The sequence below is a fragment of the Micromys minutus genome (assembly GCF_963924665.1).
Source record: "Micromys minutus genome assembly, chromosome: 29".
In the NCBI taxonomy this organism is placed as follows: Eukaryota; Metazoa; Chordata; class Mammalia; order Rodentia; family Muridae; genus Micromys; species Micromys minutus.
The window spans coordinates 27,107,091-27,129,966 of NC_137964.1; the positions used below are offsets into that span (position 1 = coordinate 27,107,091).

General features: G+C 47.5%; 1 protein-coding gene across 2 annotated transcripts in view; it reads left to right on the top strand.

Annotated features, from left to right (window-relative positions):
- Window positions 1-22,400, top strand: part of PTPN11 (protein tyrosine phosphatase non-receptor type 11) — a 56,332-nt gene extending 33,932 nt beyond the window's left edge. Inside the window, exons 8-16 of one of the 2 annotated variants that reach the window (XM_080940850.1) lie at window positions 1,851-1,930; window positions 2,031-2,189; window positions 5,680-5,811; window positions 9,708-9,874; window positions 10,742-10,809; window positions 11,258-11,409; window positions 15,653-15,765; window positions 18,144-18,235; window positions 18,826-22,400. In XM_080940850.1, the coding sequence (XP_080796976.1) occupies window positions 1,851-1,930; window positions 2,031-2,189; window positions 5,680-5,811; window positions 9,708-9,874; window positions 10,742-10,809; window positions 11,258-11,409; window positions 15,653-15,765; window positions 18,144-18,213 (941 nt within the window). In that variant the 3' untranslated portion in view covers window positions 18,214-18,235; window positions 18,826-22,400. The remainder of the gene's footprint in view (window positions 1-1,850; window positions 1,931-2,030; window positions 2,190-5,679; window positions 5,812-9,707; window positions 9,875-10,741; window positions 10,810-11,257; window positions 11,410-15,652; window positions 15,766-18,143; window positions 18,236-18,825) is intronic. The other variant, XM_080940851.1, reaches the window with a different exon arrangement.
- Window positions 22,401-22,876: the final 476 nt, after the last annotated feature.

A 22,876-nucleotide genomic window follows, 5' to 3' on the forward strand; every position in this document is an offset into this window, starting at 1 on the left:
CTGATATCCAGCCCTCTTTTTACCTTCTATTTTGAGAAAGGATTTCATGAGCTTGCCCAGGCCGGCTTTGAACTTAACTGATCATAGGCAGGTCTTATACTTACTGTGCTCCTATCTCTGCCTCTGAAGTATCTGGAATGGCAGATATGCACCACAAGGCCCAATTGAAGTAGGCCCCCACATCTTATTTTATGTGTATGGGTGTTTTGCGCGCACCACTTGCATGAAAGCAGACATTCTCGCCATACTCATTTAACAGTGTTGTCAGTGGGAGCAGTGGGCACTTGAGCCCTAAGGGCAGAGTTCTTGCCACGTTTTGCTGATGCATGGTCTTCAGGGTGGTCTGTGCAGGGTGTTGCATGGGGGAAAGGGAACACTCAGAAATCAGCATACAGAAATATGGTGTGCTTACATAAACACCTGTTTATGTAACTTAGAGGCTCCAGATGCAGAGGCTTTCTAAAGCTGGATGCTGGAGCAAAATTGGAGCACATTGGCCTTATGGCTCAACTGATTAAAGATGCTGTGTGTGTGTGTGTGTGTGTGTGTGTGTGTGTGTGTGTGTGTTCCACATGGCTATCTGACTTGTGCAGGTAAGGATAGGAGGGTGCGGACACATTGTTCTCGTGAGAAAAGCAAACCAGAGTTGCAGAGAATCATGTGGAGTTGAAGAAGAGTCCTGGGGGCTTAGAGGACCACATTCTTTTTATTGCTAAGTTTTCCCCTCTCAGAACTCCACTGGTTCTCACTGTAAGGTGCAGCTTAGAAAGCTGAAGAGAGCAGCTGCTTACCATTTCTCAAATGACCTGCCTGCTGCTGTGTTAACCATCCATCAGATGTACCCACTGATCCTTCTTCCTTTTTAATGTTGGTGATTGAACCCAGGGCTACATCACCAGTTCTTTCTTAAAAACTTTGTCTTTTCTTTTATTTTGAGACAGTTTCCTAAGTTGCCCAAGTAGGCTTTGTGGTTCTCCTGTTTCATCCTTCTGTGTATCCAGGATTCCAGGCCTGCACCATCCTATGAGGTGCACATCTTACTTCTTTAAAGATGGGGTTAAGATGAGGCAGAAAATAAAAATTCTATCCATGAAATACACTCAGTCCTGCTGTTGATTCCCATTGTAAAATGTGTTGGCTTTGATAAAGTACTCAGAGTTTTATACTGATATGTTTTTGTACAGAATTAAGACAACTCACAGGTAATGAATCTTGTCTTATAGATACTATATTTTGTTCTGCTGCCTTTAAGAAACCCTTTGTTATAGAAAATTTGGAATATATTAACGCACAGAAGCTGATGTATTCTCCCTGTCAAGCTTCAGGGAGAGCGGGAGAGCCAGCGTGTGTGTGGTCTTGTTAGTCTGTACTCTGCCTCATGGCTCTTTCCCTAGATGACTTTGAAAATCTTAGGTGTCATTGTTCGTACTTTAATCTTTTTAAAACCAGAAACCAGCTGGGGGCACAGCTCAGTGGCACACTGTTTGCCTAGCATGTGCAAGGCTCTGGGTTCAATCCCTACCTTTGTCACCAAAACCTAGATAGGAAGAAAAACAGGATCCCAGACCTTCTGAGTTGAAATAATTTCAGATTCATAAGACATTACAAAGATAGCATAGAAGGTTCTCACACCCAGTGCCTGCCTCCCAGTGATGAATCCCGTACCCATCAGTGTCACTGAGACAGCTGAGAATGCTCGGTGGCACGCCTGTCCTGGGCAGACTGCACTTGTCCTGTCTGGAGGTTTGATCTCATGGAGGACTCCGTGTTAGACTGGTCTGGCCTGAGCCCAAGTGGCTTCTGCTGAAGCTCTGAAGACTGACAGTCGTCATCTCTCTCTCTCTCCTCAGTTGATCATACCAGGGTTGTCCTGCACGATGGGGATCCCAACGAGCCAGTTTCTGATTACATCAATGCCAACATTATCATGGTAAGCTTGACTTTGCTGTGCTCTCCCCTTATGTTGTAACCTCTCTATACCCTTGACACCACCATTCAGATGCTTGAAGGCTTTTCTTCCTATCTTCTAGCCTGAGTTTGAAACCAAGTGCAACAATTCAAAACCCAAAAAGAGTTACATTGCCACTCAAGGCTGCCTGCAGAACACAGTGAATGACTTCTGGCGGATGGTGTTCCAGGAGAACTCTCGAGTCATTGTCATGACCACAAAGGAAGTGGAGAGAGGGAAGGTACACACTATTATCTTCTCTGACCACCCCACTCCCAAGCTCTGGGCTCTGTGTGCTCAGCATCTGACAACATATTCTTAAAATATTGGATGTGTTTCTGGATGATGGTGGTGTATGGCTTCAATGCCAGCACTCAGGATGAAGAAACAGGCAGATCTCTGAGTTTGAGCTCCAAGACAGTCAGGGCTACAGAGAAAACCTGTCTCAGAAAACAGACAAATAAACAACAAAATATTGAATGTGTCAGCTGGGTCTGTCTGACCCTCTGGAAAAACATGACTGGATATGTCTCGTCTCAGTGTTAGTATTTATTTGCCTCCTCCTCTTTTCTGATTTTTTTTTTTCTTTTTAAAGACACAGTGTCTTATAGTTTGGCTGAGTCTTTGAGCTCTGTGTAGAAAAGGCTGGTGTTTAAAGGAACCCTTTAATGCTCCTGCTTTTTTCAGTGTTGGGATACAGGTGAGCATCCATGGGTCCAGCATGCTTATCTATTTGATGGAGTTCATGGAGCACTGTGGAACTGCAGATTTTTGTAGTTACTGTTCACTTTTGACTTTTAGAAAATAGTCCCCACTCCACTCAGTCCCACTTGAGGAAACCCATACAGGAGGCTGCTTAGTGCCACTCCTCTAGCCCCTAGCTACTTGGTGGTGTCATCTCGGTTCTCTCACTCTCCGAGCTGGGACATGTGCTTTTGCTCAGCCATGTCTTTTGTGGAGTGTGCTCCGTTCCCAGGCCTGGTTTGTACGTGTTCACGACAGTCTCTATCATTTTGTCCAGATGGGCTGCTTGGCTGTTTTAATATTTTCTGTCTCCTTTTGACATGATAGCTCTGTTTTGATCACAGGGACTATATTTATAGTCACGGTTTTAACATCTATGTGTGCTAATTCTGTTGTTTGTATCATACACTTCTGCATATTAGGTAAGGTGTTACCCCGTTGGGTCCAGAAGCAGAAGGGGAAGAGGGAGGAACCTTTAGGAGCAGAGCACACTGATGCCACAGAGAGCTCCTCGGGTGATAGAGCTGCATCATTCAAACTGCACTCCTGGGGCTGCTGAGACACATTACAGTGAAGGTTGCAGCTGCCTTTGTTCCACCCATCCACTTAGAGACCCTGCTGTCACTTTGATGTGAATTCTTCAGCACTGGGCTGGCCCCCAGCTATGCTTTCCCACAGTAGCTCCATTCTGCCTCTTGGTGGTGCTTGATTAGACAGGTAGTGTCTCCCACTGCTGCTAGTACACATTGGCCAGTAGCCTGTGTTCTGTGCTGTAGTTCTGCTCAGCTGAACAGTCTTGTTCTTGCCTTTAATTCTTCAAAGGCCTTGGCCTATGCTTGTTCAGATTGGATGTTGAGGAATGTCAGTCACTGTGTGTATGTGTTACTTTGTATCAGCCGTCTAGCCATCCACTGCCAATCCACTCCATGCCCCAGCCTCATAGCCTTGTGCTGAGCTCCCTACTTCCTTAGGATGCTGTAGGTTCCTAGAACTCTTAGTGTGTCACACCTCCAGGAAAGCAGGCATCTCCTTGAAAGACTGTAGTATCTTTGCATCATTCCAAAGTGAAATCAGTTTATAGGTTTTTAATACTTGGATTTTATTTGTGTTCTAGTTGGAAGTTTTGTTTGGCTATCCTCTATTGGCTTATATAAAAATTGAGTACAATTTTATGGTCACACATAGACGCTAACCTGAGACAGATAGGGCTCTTGGTAGTTGAGCCTGGCAGCTGAGAGGCAAGTGATGGTGCAGAGTTTTTGGTTAGTGTACTTCTGCATGCCTGTGCAGTGATGTCAGGTGTCCTGAGTTCTTGGGCTCTTCCTAGTTACAGCTTTTCCCAGTTCCTGCTTCCTGCTTGATGAAGATGTCAGAGATCATCTGGCACAGAGGACATGGGCTTGTAACAGAGGAGTCAGGTTAGCCACTATTGGAAGTGCAGTTGAAACTCCAGAGCAGAGACTGGGCAGGATGGGTGGGGCCTGTGCTCAGCTCCCGTCCTCACCTCCTTTACCCAGTCTTCCATGTCACCCTGGGAGTGCACACAGTAGGCTTGGAGTCTGTTGACAGTCTTTGTTTACAGCCTGTGCCCCTCACTGCACAGAAGGAAAACCAGATTGTAGCAACCCTCCTATGTAGCAGGCCTGCAACAACCAAAAAACTGGGCAGAGAGTTGTAGGTGTTGTGAGTCTGCTAAAATGTTCCTTTTCAAGGCATGATGAGTTTGTGTTCTTTGTTGAGAGGTCTGTCTCTGTAGTGACAGAAAACAGCACCATTACATTGGCAATGATAGAAATCCTATCAGACTGTCAAACACAGGCGAGGTTGAATTTAGAATAAGAGATCACACCATCTCATCAGCTGTTCCTTCTGCCTTGGGGGTCCTCCCTGGTTTAATTCCTGAGCTCTGTAGCTAACTGTCCTCTTGTTTCTCATCACCTGTAAACTGCTCTGTATTTTCAGTCCTTGATATAAACTTCCCTTGCTGATGTTCACATGGGTGGTTTTAGAAAGTGTGTGTCTGAGGTGACTGCTTCCAGAAAGACAGAAACTAGAGCATGCTCTACCTTGGACTCATCATAAGTTCATAATGGAACTGTTCCTCTTGGAGATGACACAGGCTCATTCCTCAGCTGGACAAGGCCTCTTTCCTCTATGTCATTGTCATTGTCTTTCTCAGCTGCCTGCCCTGTTGTTTGTTTTGAGACAGGGTCTTGCTATATAGTTTTGATTGGCCTGTTATTCACTGTGTAGAGCAGTCCAGACTTACACTTGAAGTGATTCTCCTGCCTCTGCCTTCAGGGACTATAAGTGTGCACTCTCAGCTTTCAGTTTATCTTTTCAGGTTCTCACTATGCAGCTGTGGCTGGCCTGGAACTTGCTATGTACACCAAGCTCATAGAGACCTGCCTGCCTCTGCCTCCCAAGTGCCAGTACCAGTAATGGCCCTTGCTTGTCCCATCTGGTCTTGAAGCCAACAGCACTGCAGACTTGTTCTTAGTTCTGGGAAGCTGGTGTGTGGTTGGTATCAGATGAATCTGGATATAAAGTAGTTGGCTCAGAACCCTGGCTGACACTCTGAGTGAGCTGTTTACACTTGGGTCAGAGAAGTAATGGCACACAGTGAGTGATAGGACAATGTCAGCTATCTGCCCATCCCCAGAGTTCTACCTTGCTTTCCCTTCAGAGTGACTGGTAGGGTGCTGGGATTAAAAGTCTACTTGCCTGGGGACAGTCCTCGTTTGGCTAGTCCTTCCCACTTTGCATCCCCAGAGCTGAATAAGCAGGTGGGGTGGGGATTGGGCCAACCTGGGACACTATTCTCCTCCCCTGTGGCCTGCTTATTTGCATACTCTGCTGTTGGCCTTCTAGAGGATGGAGGCAGGCTTCTGTCCCTGTTGTCACCATAAGGCCTGGGACGACTGTTCATTGCAGGCCTGGGCTCTCACTAGGGTTGGATGTTAACAGGCTTCTTCTGGTTCCTCCAGAGCAAGTGTGTTAAGTACTGGCCTGATGAGTGTGCGCTCAAAGAGTACGGCGTCATGCGTGTGAGGAACGTCAGAGAAAGTGCTGCGCACGACTACACGTTACGAGAGCTCAAACTCTCTAAGGTCGGACAAGTAAGTATATTGTCGTATTCTAGACACCATGTTTCACAGTCATTGTAGTGTTCTGCCCACATCCAGTCTTTGTCCTGTGTCCTGTCATTCACTGATTGAGTGCCATTGAATGCCTCATGCTGGGCCCAGTCTGACACTGTCGTGCCTTGTGAGCAAGACAGACATAGGCCCTGCCCTCACAGAGCCTGCAGAGGTGGGGGTAAGGTAACTACCAGTTTCCTGGCTGTCAGCTCTTGTGACAAGTTCAAGAGTGACTGGGACATGAGACAGGTAGGGAGGGCCTCTGAGAGGTGACACTTGCTGAGTTGTCAACCAGAGGGACCGTGAATGCAGGCAGAAGAACAGGCTCCAAGTAGGGGGAGCAGCAAAAGTCCCAGGCTTGTCTGTGACCAAAGTTAGTGCTGTAGCTCTTTCCGTGGCTTGTGGCTTCAGATTAGTCCTGGAGAGGCTGGCTCCAAAACACAACAGGGTTCAGTTTGGAATCATTTTGTTGCATGTTTAGAAGGGCCTTGTTTGATTTCTTTGGGGACTTTTTTATCCTCATGGATTAAGGCCAGGTACAGAAAACCCCTGTACTCAGATAGCTATGCTTCAGGCTGACATGCCCTGAGTGTGGCTTCTCCAGCTGGAGTGAGGTTGGGCCTCTGAGTGGGCCTTCTGGACACGGGTGTTGTTTGAGCTGCATACTGATATATCCTGACTGCAGGAAAATGGGCTATTGGGCAGGAGAGGTTTGGGAGGGTGTTGCAGAGATACTCTTAAGTCTTGTTGAAAATAGCCTTAAATTATACATAAATTATACATAAATTATTATAATATTACCTAATATTATAAATATGATTACTACTACTATTATTTTGAGACAGGGTTTCACTATGTATCTGTGACTGGCTTGGAACTGGCTGCAGAGACAGGCTGGGCCCAAATTCACAGAGATCCTCCTGCCTCGGATTCCTTAGTTGGAGTATTTTTATTTTATTTTGATTATCTGGCTGGCCTGGAACTTACAATATAGACCAGGTTAGCCTCAAACTCACAGAGATTTACCTGCCTCTGTTTCTAGTGAGCTGGAATTAAAGGCATGCCCCCAATGCCTGGCTCCTGGGTTTTAAAGTTTATTTATTCAATTTTACATTTGTTTTGTGTGTGTGTGTGTGTGTGTGTGTGTGTGTGTGCGCGCGCGTACATGCCTGTATGTATTGCAAAGGTTAGAGGACCATCTGTGGGAATCATTTCTCTGTGCCATGTGGTTTGAGGATGTTGTATTAAAAGCTTTGAGCTTTAGCCACCATTCGGAACTTGTCTCAATTCTTGTACCCAGTATGCATGTATAAAGCTGTGTTCTAGAAGGCTTGTGACCCATGGAATAGGATAGGCCTCCTGGTTATGAGGCCTACTAGGAGGTCTCTTTGGTCCAGGCCTGCTGTCCATGTCTTCAGCAGTGGTCTTTCCTGCTGTACTTATTCCTTTGGTTGGGAATGGAGTGGAAGTCGTGAGTGTCTGGCCCCTGGAAAGGCATTTGCAGGGAGTCCGGACAGTTTGGATATTGGAGGGAAAAGAGAGACCAAAGGTATCTCAGAGCTTTGAGTCTGAGTGGACAGTATTGTTGTAGCCAGTGTGACAAGCTAGAAGCAGAGCTGCTGTGTGGATGCACTGAGCTGAGCTGTAGAGCAGGCACCTCCATCGGGTGTCAGGAGAGTTATGAGAGCACATATGTGTTTCTAGCACTGTGCTGTTTCCTGGGGACAGACAACACAGGTGTTGTCTCCGCTCTCTTGGATTACACTCCACTGTCCAGATTGCCTTGAACAACATGCCCTGATATATCACTATAGCGTGCAGTTAGGGCCAAGTCATAGGGTGCAGTGTGCCAAGACATGGGTCAGGAAAGGAATTGATACTTCCCCTAGGCAGCCACAGCATGATGTAGGCAGCCCCAGCAGAAACTGAGCACTCACCCTCTGACCCACAGAACTGGAGGGGATGAGGCTGGTGCAGGGAGAGCTTAGGACCAGTTGGAGGCTGCTACCTAGAATGTGAGGTGAGTTTGTGGGAATTGGCTGGGGGAGTGGCAGGAGAAATGGTCATCGGGGGGCTGTCTTGGGTTCCTTGTAGAGGAAGTGATGGGTTGGGTGGTAGTAAGCACAGGATGACTGTAGCCTCCAGACTTTCAGAGTAGGCTGCAGGAGGAGCAAGCAGGGATTCTGTAGAAATGCCTTTGAGCCATGGAAGTGCAGATATCAGGGAGACTGGACAGAGGGCTGTGACCCAGTGTGTTGTGGGTGGGCTGGTTCCAGACCACAGCTTTCCCCTGTAATGCTGGGCGGGCAGGAGAAACAAAGCTGATGGTGAACAGAAAGGGATCTGTTTCCTGTGCTCTCTGAGGGGTGTTGTACAAGCCACCAGAAGTGTGCCTCTCGGCATACTGTGGAGGTCAGAGAACAGCTTTCAGGAGTTGGTTCTCTTCTACCATGAGGTTTCTGAGGATAGAACTGGGCTTGTCAGGTTTGGTGGCAGGTGTCTTTACCTGCTGAGTTGCCTTGCCAGCCCTCTTATGACATCTCATGATGGACTGCCAGGCTTGTCAGTGTTTCTGAGTAGCAGGCAGTCTCTTTCTTTTGGTGCTAGTAAAAAGCTATTCATCTTGTTCAGCATCCCCCTCCTTCCTTTGAAAGGAGTGACAGTGCTGTGTGGCTTGTCTCTGGGTACAGAGAATGCTGCGGGTCTTGCTCCATCTTGTTTACCAGGAGATTTTGAGAGAGAGGTGTGGGAGATGGTGGCACACTCGCACTTTTACCCTGACATAGAGGCTAACGTGGATCCCTCGGGCTCCCGCCTTGCTATGACAAATCACTGTACAACACTGATAAACAGAGATGCTCTAGCTAAGAAGGGGTGTTGTTATGCAGTGTGTCCATGCATGCTCTATTTCTCTTGCTGGCTTGTCTGTGATCCACGAAGCTACCTGGGTTTCAGGTCATTTAGTAACGACAAGACTAATTTTCGATGACATCAGCAAATTAGATGTATATAACACACAGGAGATTTTAAAATCACAGCAAGAGTTCTTGAATGTAAGGAAGTTCACCACTGTTGGTTGACATTGAAGCCTCCCTCCCTCCCTCCCTCTGACCCCCTGCCTTTCCCTTCTCTCCCCTTCACACCGTCTGTCCTTCCTACCTTCTCTTCTTCCTTTTCTTTCCTTTGGACCAGCTTTGAGCTTCTGTGGTTGAAGTGTTCCTGGTGCCTCTGTTGATCCTGTGCATTTCACTAAGAACAGCCCGGATATTCTCAGTTCCAACCATTACTTCCTGTTAGCTGAGAGAGCCCTTTGTTCAGCTCCTCTAATCCTCTGTGAGAAACAGTTCTTTGCAAATGCATTTGTGGGGTTGAGTTGTGCAGTGGTAACTCTGCAGTAAGGGTCTGCCTGGGATTTGAGCCCAAGTCTCACCATCTAATTTACACCATCTTCAGGCTGTGAGGTGCTGTAATGGGTGTGGGTGCTTGCATGAGGCCAGAAAGGCAGGATCCCAGACGACAGTGTAGCAAATGCTTGAGAGAAGTAGAATTTGCCAAGATGATAGTTGGGAAGACAGGCCCTTCAGTGGCCTCGGTGGCCTTTGAAGTTGAGTGCTACCTGACCTAAGAAGTCAGGGAATATGGCCTACTCTGATGACTCAGGGCTGTGCCTTGGCCAAATTTTGCCAGCACAGATTGCCTAGCCTGGATTCTCAGATCACCTGACAAGCAGATGCTCTTTCCAGGCTGACCCATTAATTCTCAGAGAAGCACTCAGGGAGCCAGAGCATGGCCTTTCATTCTGGTGGTGCTAGGAAAGCTCAGCGGCCATGAGTTCTCAGCCTTTGGTTTATTTAATTCTGTTCTGGCTTTTCTTGGCTCTACTCCAGGGAAACACAGAGAGAACCGTCTGGCAGTACCACTTTCGGACCTGGCCAGACCATGGCGTGCCTAGTGACCCTGGAGGTGTGCTGGACTTCCTGGAGGAGGTCCACCACAAGCAGGAGAGCATCATGGATGCAGGCCCTGTCGTGGTTCACTGCAGGTGACAGCCCAGCTTGCTTTCCTTCAACAGTTTCTTTTAACATAGGGGCATGGGACTTAGTTGTTCTCCTTGGAGATGGACACACTGTTTCCAGCACTGCATACTGCTCATTCAGAGGCTGTCCCTACCACATAGGCCTTTGTGGAGGTTGCCCCAGGGCCACCACAGCAGAGTCTGGTTATATGAGGGATGTTTTGGTTTCCTCCAGTCTCAGTCATAAACTGAGCCAATCTAGAAATGAGGGAAGCTGTACTCATTGGTCATTTTGTTGTTGTTATAGTGAGATAGGATCTCACTATGTAGTCCAGGTTAGCCACTGCCTCTGCCTCTGCCTCCAAAATGTTGCTGTAACAGGCCTGTACCACCATGGCTGGACTATTCAGTTTTTTTGTTTTTTTTAAACCACCATAAATGTAGGTTTTGCAGCTAGGTTTTGGATATTTGGGAAAGAAACAAACACACATTTCTTCCTCTGAATAGCTGCTGTGGCCCTTGAGACAGGAAGCCATGAGTCTTTGGGCAAGTTTCTATGCTCAGAAGAGCCATAATTTGTCCAATTTTTTCAAGTAAAAGTTGTATGAAACTTAGGAGTAAAGATTCCATGTATTGTTCAGGGCCTCCAGGCTTAGCACTGTGAACCTCATGGCAAGACCCCCCCAGCGATATTGTTATCCCCCCCACTCCCTAGAGGCCCATGCCAGGACTGACCCCCCCCATGGTTGGGGTAGGGGGAGCTGATACATAGCTTCTTCCAGACACGTGTTGTAGACGCAGAGCAGAGTCTGTGGATGTGACTTGCTTGGTTCTGAGTGAAGCCCCATCACTTCAGTGCCCTGCTCTTTACTCTCTGCCCTCTTCTGTCTGCAGTGCTGGGATTGGCCGGACAGGAACGTTCATTGTGATTGACATCCTTATCGACATCATTCGAGAGAAAGGTAGGTCATCTGGAGGACAAGAAGCACAATTCTTGTTTTTAGTTAGTGGTCAGAGAATGCCAGGAAAAATAGCCCGGGAGAGAGAATTTGCAGGAGAAAGAAACAGTCATTGAAATCTGGAGGAGATTCACTTTCAATGAGCTTCGCTCTAAAACAGTGTCCTATTGCTCTGGTTTCATTACTGTCTCTCTCTTCGGTCACTTGCCACTCATCCCTTGCCCTGGTGTAGGGTGGCATTCTCAGGAAGTGAGGGGCTTCTGACCCACTCACTCACTTTGTCCCAGAATTTCCTGGCATTGTTGTGAGTGTTGGCTCAGGAGTCCTGTCCTGCAGCCGTGTGGCTAGTGGTGTGGGAAGGACCAGCTGTGTCCTCTCCTACAATGGAGGTGGTGCCCAGCAGCTCACCCAAGCCCTGTGCTCCTGCAGCTTTAGGGTCTGTGCTTTGCAGGTGTGGACTGTGACATCGACGTTCCTAAAACCATTCAGATGGTGCGGTCGCAGAGGTCAGGGATGGTCCAGACAGAAGCACAGTACCGGTTCATCTACATGGCTGTCCAGCATTACATAGAGACACTGCAGCGCAGGATCGAGGAGGAGCAGGTATGGAATGAGGGACTGACATATGGACTCAGCTCCTGTCCAGGCTTCTGGACACCAGAGCATGGGTCTCTTCATTTGGAAAATGCTAACAGTTGGCCTTCCTGGAAGCTGTGCTCCCATCTACTGCCTCCCAGTTCGGGGAGAGTGGTGCATGAGCTGGCAGTCAAGGCTCTGCCATACAAAAAGGCAGTGACTTCTACATGCTAGGCTTAGAACTCAGGGCCTACAGTTTCCAGCCGTTTTGGCTTTGCTCTAGGCTGATGTACCCTGATTCCGTCTTGTAAAATGAATGCCTTATCTTTAATAGAGCATGGCAGTTTGAGCCACTAATTTGGCTGCATTGAGACAGTGAATTTCAGTTTTAATAAGCTATGCATAATGAAGAGTGTGTAGTTGGAGCCTTTCCATGGAGGCTATTCATAACAGACACAAAGCTGAGCTAATTAGGATGTGCCGAGCTAAGGGAGATGAAGAGAGCTCTTTTGGGGAGCTTCTCTTATTCTCCTCCAAACCCTGTTGTGCTACAGCAGATGGGTGGTCTCTAAATACCAACCATGGTTGTCCTTTTTACTGCTGTTGCTTTTTAACAATCCCAGGAGAGGGGACTTGGTGTGTGTCATAGCATGGCAGGCTGTCTCTTAGTGAGTAGCTTTAAGAAAAAATTTGACCATCTAGCTATGTAGCTCTGGCTGAGCTGAAACTCAATATGTAGATCACACTGGCCTTGAACTCATGGAGATGGCATCTGTTCTGGCTCCAAACTGCTGTGATTAAAGGTGTGCACCACCACACTGGCCTGGGAGAGAATCACATCATTGGCCTTGAGAGGCAGAAGGAAGGGCACTCAGACGCCATGTCGGTGGCACAGACATGTTGATTGACAAGCCACCCATCCACAACTTTAGTTTTTTAAATATGAATTCAACATAAGCACATTTTTTAAAGAGTAAGCTCAGGGCTTCATGCACACTAGATCAGAAGTCTGCCACTGAGCTGCACCTCCACACCTCTCAATGTGGATGGCTGCTCTGAAGTTCTTTGTACATGTCTTCCAGTTACCTCTAATTGGGACCATCCATAGTTTAAAAAGAGATGCTCCAAGAACAAATTTAAAGCGGCTGGACCATGGTTGCTAAGCCTGGTCAGGAACGATTCAGGAGATCCTGTCATCTTGTAGGGTGAAGTCCTCTGTTTCACTTGGGTTTGTATTTGTGTTAGAATTGAAGGACTTTTGGTTGCTTCCCACAACTTTTACTTGGTGCCTTGATACTACTGTTCGGTCTTCCTGACACTAAGACTACTAAGACTGAGGCTGTAAGTCGGATTTAGGAAATAATTTGGGAACAATAAATCTTATTTACTAACTTGGTTGATTGAGGGGAAGAAGTGTTTACTGATGGGGACACAGAGCACATGTTTCGATTACGTGTGTTAGCAAGTGAGTGTATCTGCTGATCCCACCTGAAGAATGCTAGCTTGCACTGTGTTAGCACTGTGTAATTGTATTAACTCTGATTTCGGAATATGGAACTTTGGTGTTTAAAATATATATAGGAGGGGTGTGGTGTGATGGAACTTGCCTTTAAGCTCAGCACCTAGAGATAAAACTGGTCTCTGTGAGTTCAAGGCCAGCCTTGTTTACACAGTGTGTTCTTGGACAGCCAGAGCTACATAGTGAGGCCTTGTCTCAAAAGTAAAAATACATTTCTGTACATATATGGTTTGGGCTGGGGTGCAGCTCAGTTGGTACGGTACTTGCTTAGCACACACAGAGCCATGGGTTGGCTCCACATAAACATGAAGTGGTGGCATGTGTCTGGAATCTCAGCACTTAAGAGGTTGAGACAGGGGGATCAGAAATTCAAGGTTATCTTTGGCTGTGTCTTGAATTCCAGGCCAGTGTGAGCTATATAAGATGATGTTGCAAAAACAAAACAGTGAAAGAGAGAGCCACTACTGCACACGGAAACAGTCAGTTCACACAAAAATAGTCAACTACCTCCCTCCCTGCTTATTTTTAAATTTAACTTTAAATGTGTGTGAGCCTGTGTCTGTGTGTGGAAGAAGGAAGCATTGGGTCCCTTAAACCAGGATGTGTGCTGACCAGTGTGGCTGATGGGAACTGAATTTTCACCTGCAGAAACAGTTTGTACCATTAACCACGCACGGCACTGTGGCTCCGGCCCAAGCCCAGCAGATTCTTAAATTAAGCAATAGGACAAAACTCATTTAGGATAATGAATTATTTCAAACTGCAGTAATTTTCCAACTTGGGATGAGTTATGCCCCTTGAGACTAAAAGAATTTTCTAAAGAAGGTGAATGAACAAGAAAGTGCCAGTTGGTTGGAGAACTGTGGGAAAGGAAGGAGAGAGAGACAGAGAGACAAAGACAGACAACACATATACACTGGCCAACAAGAAAGAGCTTCACAGAGGGGGGAGTAGGGGACGGGACAGGCAGTGTAGGGACAATCCCGAGTGACTTATTTATTAAGAGTGCCTCTTCTGCTGCAGTGCTTTTGTTTGTTCTTTCGAGACAGAGTTTCTTTTTCTGTGTAGCCCTTGCTATCCTGGAACTCATTCTGTAGATCAGGCTGGCCTCAAGCTCACAGAGTTGCACCTGCCTCTGCCTCTCAAGTGCTGGGATCAAAGGTATGTGCCACCCATGCCCATCTGTGCCACTGCTGTTGTGTTGAGAGGTATTTTTTTGTTTAGTTTTTTTTTAAATTTCCAGTTATATTAGTAAGTACTTTATTTGCAAAAGTAGTGTGTGGTATTTTTTTTTACCCAACTTCTGAACACAAGCACTTATTCTCTCTTCAAACTTTAAAATATGTGTAATATTTAAAAAGGGATTGTTTATAAGTTATGAATTTGTACCTCTTTGCTTCTAAGTGTACTGGTATATATTTTTTAAAAAAGGCTGTTCTGTTATGTAGTCATGATTCAGTTACCAAGTTGAGGAAGCAGGTCAGGGTTGAGAGCACTTACCAGGATCATGGCTGGGCTCCATCCCAGTACTACACACAGACTTGCCAGGCATGGTAAACACTTGTGTAGCTTGAGCATTTGGGAGCTGAGGCAGGAAGACTGAGACTTCCAGTCTAGTCTGAGATATGTTAGACCTTCTCTTGATAAAACCACAACCAAACAAGAAATCAAACATATGTCTTGGAGAGATAGCTCAAAGGTTAAGGATACATACTGCTTTTATAGAGGACCCAAGTTCAGTTCCTTGCACTTATGGAAGATGGCTTAAAAATGGCAGGTAATTCCACCTCTAGGGATCCAACATACACACACACACACACACACACACACACACACACACACAGGCGCATGTGCACACAGACATACACATGACTCAAAAAGCTAAAGTAACCCACACTCCAAATTCAAAATTTTCTAGCTGGTCTTGCTGGTTATCAGGGTCACATGGCATGTACAGCAGTTTCTTTCCTGTCTTTCTATGTCACACTATTGTTCTTGCTTCATAGTTGGGACATTCTAAAGACCTGTCGTTACACCCTGTAGCTGAGACTCAGGCCATGCTGTGTGGGGCCCTTCTGCACCACTTCAGCACCTCATTGCTAACTAACTAAGTTGATTCAAGACAGTCAGGTCAGCCCTGTCTCGTGAAGAAGATGCTTAGGTTTCTTCACTGGGAAGTTAGAGAATCAAGGCTGGCTGGGCATGGTGGCAGATGCCTTTAATCCTAATACGGCAGAGGTAGGGGATTTCTGTGAGTTCCAGGCCAGTCAGGGCTACAGAGTGAGACCCTGCCTCAAAACAAAAATACTTTTCTGGTGTACATACAGGAAGTAGGTTGTAGGGTTGAGAGAGTATCTCAGTGGCTGAACACATGCCCAACATTGTGCAAGCAAGGGCTCTGGGTGCCATTGCCAATACTGCTAAATAATAAAGTGCATTATTGTGCCTTCCATCCCTGCACAGTGATTAGAGCTTTGTGTAGAAGCAGGAGTAGGGCTTCCAGCTTGTGTCAGTGGGCAGTTCCTGCATCCCTACAGCTCCTGGGTTCTGAGGGATGTGGTTGGAGCACATTCCTCCTGCAGGTGCTGGGCCATGAGCTCCTGACAGTTTGGTCAACATGTTAGTGTTCTTAAGAGTCTGGCCTGTCCACTGCCTCTCTCTTTTCCTTTGATAAAATAGCTTTTTGTTTCTGTATTCTTCTAAAAATCAAATCCACAGTCTTTCTTACTTATATTTCTCCCCAACTTTCAGAAAAGCAAAAGGAAAGGACATGAATATACCAATATTAAGTATTCCCTGGTGGACCAGACAAGTGGCGATCAGAGTCCCCTGCCACCTTGCACCCCAACGCCACCCTGTGCGGAGTAAGTAGCGATGCGGCGGTACAGTTCTAGTAAAAGCTTAACGGCAGCTGCGTGCAGTGTCCCCTCTCACGCTTGCTTGCTGCCCACTGAGAGAGCATGGGGTGAGTGGGGTGCAGGGCTCTAGGGACTGTGTGGACAATGTCTCAGCAGGGTTTCAAGGCCCCTAGCCAGTAGGCCCATTCTAGGCCCTCCAGGATCCTTTTGGGCCCTAAGCATGCAGGTAGGGTTCTCTGGGGAAAATCTCATTTTCCTTTTGCAGGGAGCATCATTTCAGTGGCAAGTGCTATCCCTTTCAGTGTGTCATGACTCTTTAAGGAAGAATAAATATATTCTCTGTTTACGTGTGGGCATGACTGTGATCTGCCAAGCTTCCTGCCAGTCAGGGTTTTTAAACCAAGGGTCAGAAAGCCAGAGCTTTGCTCTTTTAAAAGCGTTATTATTTAAAACAAACAAACAAAAACATTCCCAACACTCCAACAAGCCAATAGGTGCGTAGGGGCAGCTGTCTCAGTAGGGATGGCGGGCAGTTAAAAATGGCCTGCTGCAAGAGAAGCAGCAGGTGGCTTAGAGACACGCAGGAGAGGCTCATTTCTCTCGGTGGTCAGCAAACACGAAGGGAAAACTCAAAGCTCTTTCCACACACCAAGCAATGCCAGAAGGGTGGTGGTGAGGGTAGTTTTGTTTTCATGGAACAGCTGTTGCATAGTGGTGGGTCAGGCACATTGGTTCAGCTCCACAGGACAGCTTGCCCCCACACTGCAGCCAGAGCCTTAAGAGCACGCTAACTTGGAGAATGCCTCTTATGGAAGAGCTCAGATCTCAGGAAAGAGTTTGATCCAGAGGCATTCAGCATGATACCATCTTAATGGTTTGTACATCTGTGACAGGAAAATGACATTTCCAGTGTGTCAGTTGAATTAGAGACACACTCAGAAGCAGAAAGGGCCCAGCCCTGTCAGTCAGACTCCAAGTAGGACTGAACTTAGGACGAAAGAAGGAAATTAGTCCCTGCTGCTCATTGGTTTTCCACTGACACCAACACTGTGAGAACTCACTAATACAGCGGCTTGGAAGGCTCAGGTGGTACAGCATTTAACCAGCAGTGTGGCTGTGCCTGTCGACACATCATGCTCTGTGTCTGTTAGATAGTCTGCTTACAGTCTTGAAGTCAGAGTGTCTTTAGGTTATTTTGGGGTGAAACACCCCAGTCCTCTGAGCTGGTGCTCTTTCCTGCTACTGAAGACTCCCAGGAGAAGCAGGACTCCAGTAGAAACCACATTCACATTCTAGGAGACCTAGGTCCTTGCAACTTAAGTGATAGTTTCCAGGGCTGTTTGGCCTGGTTAGGACTGAAGTCTACTGTGGCCTCTTTCCCTCTCTCTGCTCCTCTTGTCACTCCAATGCTTGATGTCCATAGGGCCCAGCTTACATGTCTCACACCGTAGCTTCTCTACCCCTCATGCACCTGGGAAAGAAAAACCCTAAGGCATAGCACACAGAGGGACCACCTGGCCAGTAGAGCCATCGCACATTGGTTCTTTCCAGAAGGGCTTTGCCAGCTTCTGGTTTAAAATAAAACACATGGCTAGCAGCTGTGCTGTCTGTACCACAAGGCTGCTCTCTGCCATAACATTTACCTTCCCTTTCCCCTGGAATCCCACTTGTTTGTTTCTGCTGTGGACTTTTAAAGCCCCACTGACTTTAATATTGGTTCTACACAGCTCTGATAGACAGGGGCCTGTGTTTACATTCTCTCTTTGTTAAACACAGAAATGAAACCATGTGGCAGGGGTGTTCTCTCCTGAGTCACCTTCCTTCCTCCTGCTCTCCTCTGCCCCAGCAGGCTGACTGGAGACGCTGGTGTCTTAAATCACTAGCTGCAGTAACCTGCTGGAGAGCCAGCAGCCTTCTTTCATGCTGCTGGGTAAGCACCCTTCCTACAAAGCTCACCAGAGACTGACAGGTAACTCTGCCACACCCTTCATGATGTCCTATGTAGGATGCCCACCTCAGATCTTAGGCCCTGGGGCTGCTCAGAGCTCCTGTCCTCCTGTCCTACACAGCTGGCCGTTATCCTTCTTTACAGGAGGAGGCTAGGCCTTTGGATGCTTTAGTTCTTCATCCGAGGCTCTAAGGGTGACTGGAGCTCTCACTTGTGATGCCTCTGTGTGCACACGACTCCTTCACTGCCCTCCAAGGCACTTTCCCTTCACCTACACTTTAGAAGGCATAGGACTCAAGGCCCTGCTGATTTTCCAGTGTCATGATGGTATGCATTTGTTCATTTTGAGAGTCAGCTCCTGGGAGAGAAGGGGGTCGGTCTTAGCATAACTGGACATGGCATTCAGGTAAGTGTCTTCCTTCTTCTCTGTCTGCAGAATGAGGGAGGACAGCGCTCGAGTCTATGAGAACGTGGGCCTCATGCAGCAGCAGAGGAGTTTCAGATGAGCCCACGGGTGGCAGCACACAGGTATTTAAATGCCATGGCTTTCTATGGGGCTGATTCACTGCAGTCTAGACAGGCAGGTGATTTGCGCATGCCAGAGCAAGATGTACTGTGACTGAGTTGTGCAAACCAGCCTCTTTCTTTGCCTTGCCCCTCTTTAGGCTGGGTTTGGTTTATAGTTCATTTAACTTTAAGTCAGATCAATTAACTGCATGGGGATGGGGCTGGCAAAACAGTCGACAGGGATGAAGTGGACTTGGGTGGTAGATGCCCTGTTGTCTGTAACCTCTTGGCATCAACAGCAGGGATGCCTATGAGGGTATGGGGTCCCAGGCTCCTGGGTTTTGATTGAGTCATTTCTCTGTGAGGTGCCTTCCTGGTTTCTGTGGTAAGTTAAAAACACACAGTATGGTATCACACATCGAAATGTCTGTCACTGGTGGAATAGCTCAACAGAAAGCTTTTATTCAGTGTGTGTGTGTGTGTGTGTCTGTGTGTCTGTGTGTATGTGTGTGATGCTAGTTTCAGTGCCCAGCATCCCCCAGAGAAGGTGTAAAGCTTCCCATGCTTTTAGATGTGTGCTCCCTAAAGGTTGTAACTTATTTCTTTCTCAGATGTGAACTTTCACCCCTTCCCTAAAATGTCAAGACTAGACAAGAAAGTTCCCAGGACCCGTGTGTTCAGAAGCTCACCGGGGTTGACTGACTGCCTTTTGAGAAGCGAAGTTTGGAACCATTTGAAGAGCATGTGCCTGTTGGGCACTTCCTTTCCTCGGCTGCGTTGTCGACAGTGCTATTTTCATAGAATTGGTTTTGAATTGTGGAAGCAGCTAAATTGTGCTCTGTATTTTCTACATTATGGGACTCAAATTCTACTTATGGGCAGAATTTTGTTTGTTTCTTTTTATGACCTTAACAGACCTGATTTCTTTTTTTTCTTCCTCTCTTTTTGGGGAATTATGGGCCCCTTGTAAGAAGAGAGGATTTAGGAAAATTCAGGCAAAGCCTCCCCAAAAAGCCAGCAGTCTGTAAACCACTGTTCATCTTGCTGCCCTGCACGGAACTCCCAGTTTCCTGGCTGGTGGCTCCTTAGGGTCCCTTATCATCACAGAGACTCACTGTTTAGTTCCAGGGATCCCAGGGACTGGGAGGCCAAGCTCTAGGGTTGCATCTAGTGAGGGCATTCTGGCTGTGCCACACTGGATGGGAGAACATGAAGGTGGTCCTCACATTTACCACATGAGTCCACCATACCTTCAAGACCCAGCTGTCCCTTAGCATCTCATCTGTCAACACCGTGACATTGAGGATTCTTTGTGCTCCTTGCAGACACATGTTGGAGCACATTAACATAGACTGACCCAGTTAAGGACAATTTACTTCTGGTGGCTTCTTTTCTTTAGTGAAATGATCATTCAGCCATCGTATTAGAGGGTCAAGGGATAGAAAGTTATGGCCGAAAGGCACTGGGAATTGGTGTGTGAGAAGTCTTTCCTCTGAAGATGACTCCTTGGCTTCAGGTGTGGACAGAGAAGCTGTTCTGGGAAAAGTGACCATGTTGTCTTGTACTGGAGTATTAGTAAGATCCCTGGGTGGGCAGTATTTGGTCCTCACTTGTTCCTGACCACCCCACCCCCATTCTTCAGTACAGCAAATCTGACCAGGGTTGCATGAGCCTCACTGTCCTGTTGGCAACATGGTCAAGACACTGGGCTTCTGTTTCAATGTGTTTTTCCAGGTCTCTTCTCCTGGGTGTCTGTGTAGCCTCAGCAGTAGGGTGTCTGGCCCTTATGTGTCCCCCAGGTTGCAAAGGCACAAGTGTCCAGGCCTTCAGGCTCAGACCTGGAGTGACCATGATTTCTTCCATGGCTGCTGTGAGAGAATCAGGCTCAGCCCCAGGAGTGGAGTGATGGTCCCATGCTCTGGGGCCACCAGTCTGTCAGACAGCCCCAGCCCAGGCCATAGAAGCCAGTGGCTGTAGTTAGCAAGAGCCCAGACTGCTTATAGCCAGTGTAAACTGTATGTCAGATGAGAAATATACAGCAGGCCTTCTAGAAGCTTCTGAGTCAGTTTTTCTGGCACCGCATGTGTGCTACACCATGTAGCTGAAGACCTGGTGTGGTGAGTACATGGGAGCCCATTCCTGAAGCACCGCAGGTGGGTGAAGGTAATGCTTCCTGGACCTTGGCTGAGTGTGAAGAGGGGCAGTCCTGGCCAGGCCTCCTGTCGGTTCCAGTCAGACGCTCTGCCCTAACCACACAGCAAGATCTGCTAATGTTCTGCCGTAAGTGCCTTCTCCAGAGATGTCCCTCTGCCCAGGAGTTGATCCTTGAGAGCACGCTTCGATGAGAGCTTCCAGATATGATGCTCATGACCAAGCAATGGCAGTCTCCACTTGCATTCTTCTTGCTTCAGTTTCTGAAAGGAAGGACTGGACCTGCCCTGCAGCTGCCCTTTCTGGGGCCTCCTACTCTCTGGTAGCCTGAGGTAGTTGGAGAGCACAGGGGGCACCATTTTCTTAGAGCGTATGCATCGATCCTTGCCCCTTCTCCACTGAATTCAATTGCTTCAGAGCCCAGCGTGTTCTGGCGGCAGTGTGGAGACTGCTGTCTTCTTGGCAAGCCTGCAATGAGATCAGTTCAGCATTCACAGCCAGGATCCCAGGTCCTACTCTTTATAGCAAGCACATTGTCACAGTGAACTATGTTGGGGGTTGGTAATATCTTAACTCTGGACTTGGAAGGCAGAGTTTCTCACCAGCACACAGAGGTTAGCTGAGCAGCAGCTTGAGATCCTGGAGCAGAGACCTGTCCTCGGCTCCCGTGTTCACTACAGCAAGTGCTTTTCTTCTGATTCCCTCCTAGAAGCCAGCCAGCTGTCACTTCTCTCGGATCTGTCGGTGTGATGGAAGGTGGTTGCAGGGTCTCAGGAGAGGGTGCTCTGTGTGTTTGCGGTGCAGTGCTGGTGCAGTGTCTGGGAAGATGAGGCATTGGAGGTGTGGATTTGAAACAGTGGGATGAAAGTTGCACAGGTGGTTCATGAGGAAGTCAGAGGCGTGGCCAGCACTGAGCAGACTACATATGACACACATGGTCCCCTCACTGCTGCGCCTTTTAAATTAGAAGTATAGGATTTTATATTTGGGGAGGGGTGGGATAGGGGATTGTCTAGCACATGGTATTGGTTTCTAGAAAGCTACACTTAAGCATTGTAATGCTTGCCACACAGCTGTGCAGCCTTCCTGATGCCCCAGGTTGCCTCTGCCATTGCAGTTGGTGCCTTTCTTTCTAATGGAAAACTGGGGTTAGGAAACGTGCATTCTGCAGCTCAGAGGTGCTCAGTATCGTTTCTAGGGGTTTTGCTGGGAGTTCAAGAACATAAGCCTTGTTTTCCTGCGACGGGACTGAGGCAGGTGCGCTCTGGAGGGAAACACAGGTGGAAGTGTGGGCTCTGCTCCTGTTTATTGTCAGGGGTCGGTCCCCATTGTCCTGGTGTCAGATGCTCATCTTAGGGTCTGTGCTAGCCCACCGGTTTGCTGACTCTTCCCCTTCTCGGCACGAAGCTCCTGGGTAGAGTTTGCTGCATCTCCTTCACTAGCAGCTGCTGCTCTCACAGGATGTGCAGAACACCGGGGAAGCAGAGAGCAGTTCCTGTTGGCGCTGTAGAACCTGGCTGTGCATCAAAGTCGTTTTCACAACTTCTCCTAAACCCCAGTCACGGGATTAATAATATACCTGTTTATTTATGAGCTAATTGTGACTCATTAATAAAAGCTAGTGGGAAAGGCCCATCCAAGAAGCTGATGACTAGACTCACATTTAACTTTCCCACAGCATATGAAGCATCAGGCAGAGTATTAAAGAAATATAATATTTTACTGATAAACCTGTCCTTTAAAAGGAATGTGTTTTTGGGTGTCATCATTTTGGTGTGAATCATGTAAGTGTTGGCTGTTTGCTCTTTATTACACTTTAGTGTCAGGAGATGCACTCAGCTGCCTTTCTGCCCACGCATATCGTGTAGTCTGCAGATTTTTAAGCTACATTAACAATAGTTTGTGTAGAGAAACTTCAAGTTGTTGCCTCCCCACCTGTGTCATGAGTGTATCTACATATACTCCAGGTATGATCAGAGGCAGTGTATTTGTGAGCTGTCTGGAACTAAAGATAGAATAAAACCATTTTCTTGTATTATGGCTTTTGTCATTTGCTCTGTTGTCATGTCTGGGGGAGGGGTGGTGGGAAGAAGTGGGATAGCAGCTCAGTTGTCCCATCACCCCAGGAGTCCCTCAGGCACTGTACTAGGGATCCTTTGCACCGCAGTGATTGGCCTGACAGGCAGGGGTCCAGGGCTGACCTGCCCTTTTTGGCTTCTAAGGACAGCTAGAAGCTCTGGCTAGAAAGACTTGGGAGTGAATAAAGACCCAAACATCACTGGGAATGACCAGGAAACAGGGTTGGTGGAGTGATGTTTAGGTGCACATCAAGGGACAGCACTGCACTTGGGGACATTGGTGCTCTCTGTACAACCCCATGTTCAAGCAAGGGGGTCTGTCTTTATCAGTGAACACACCCCAACTTCTCACTGGGGTGTTCCAGACAGGCTTTGTACTGCTGAACCATGGCCTCCAGCTCTAGGCCACCTTCCTCCGACCACACATGAACTA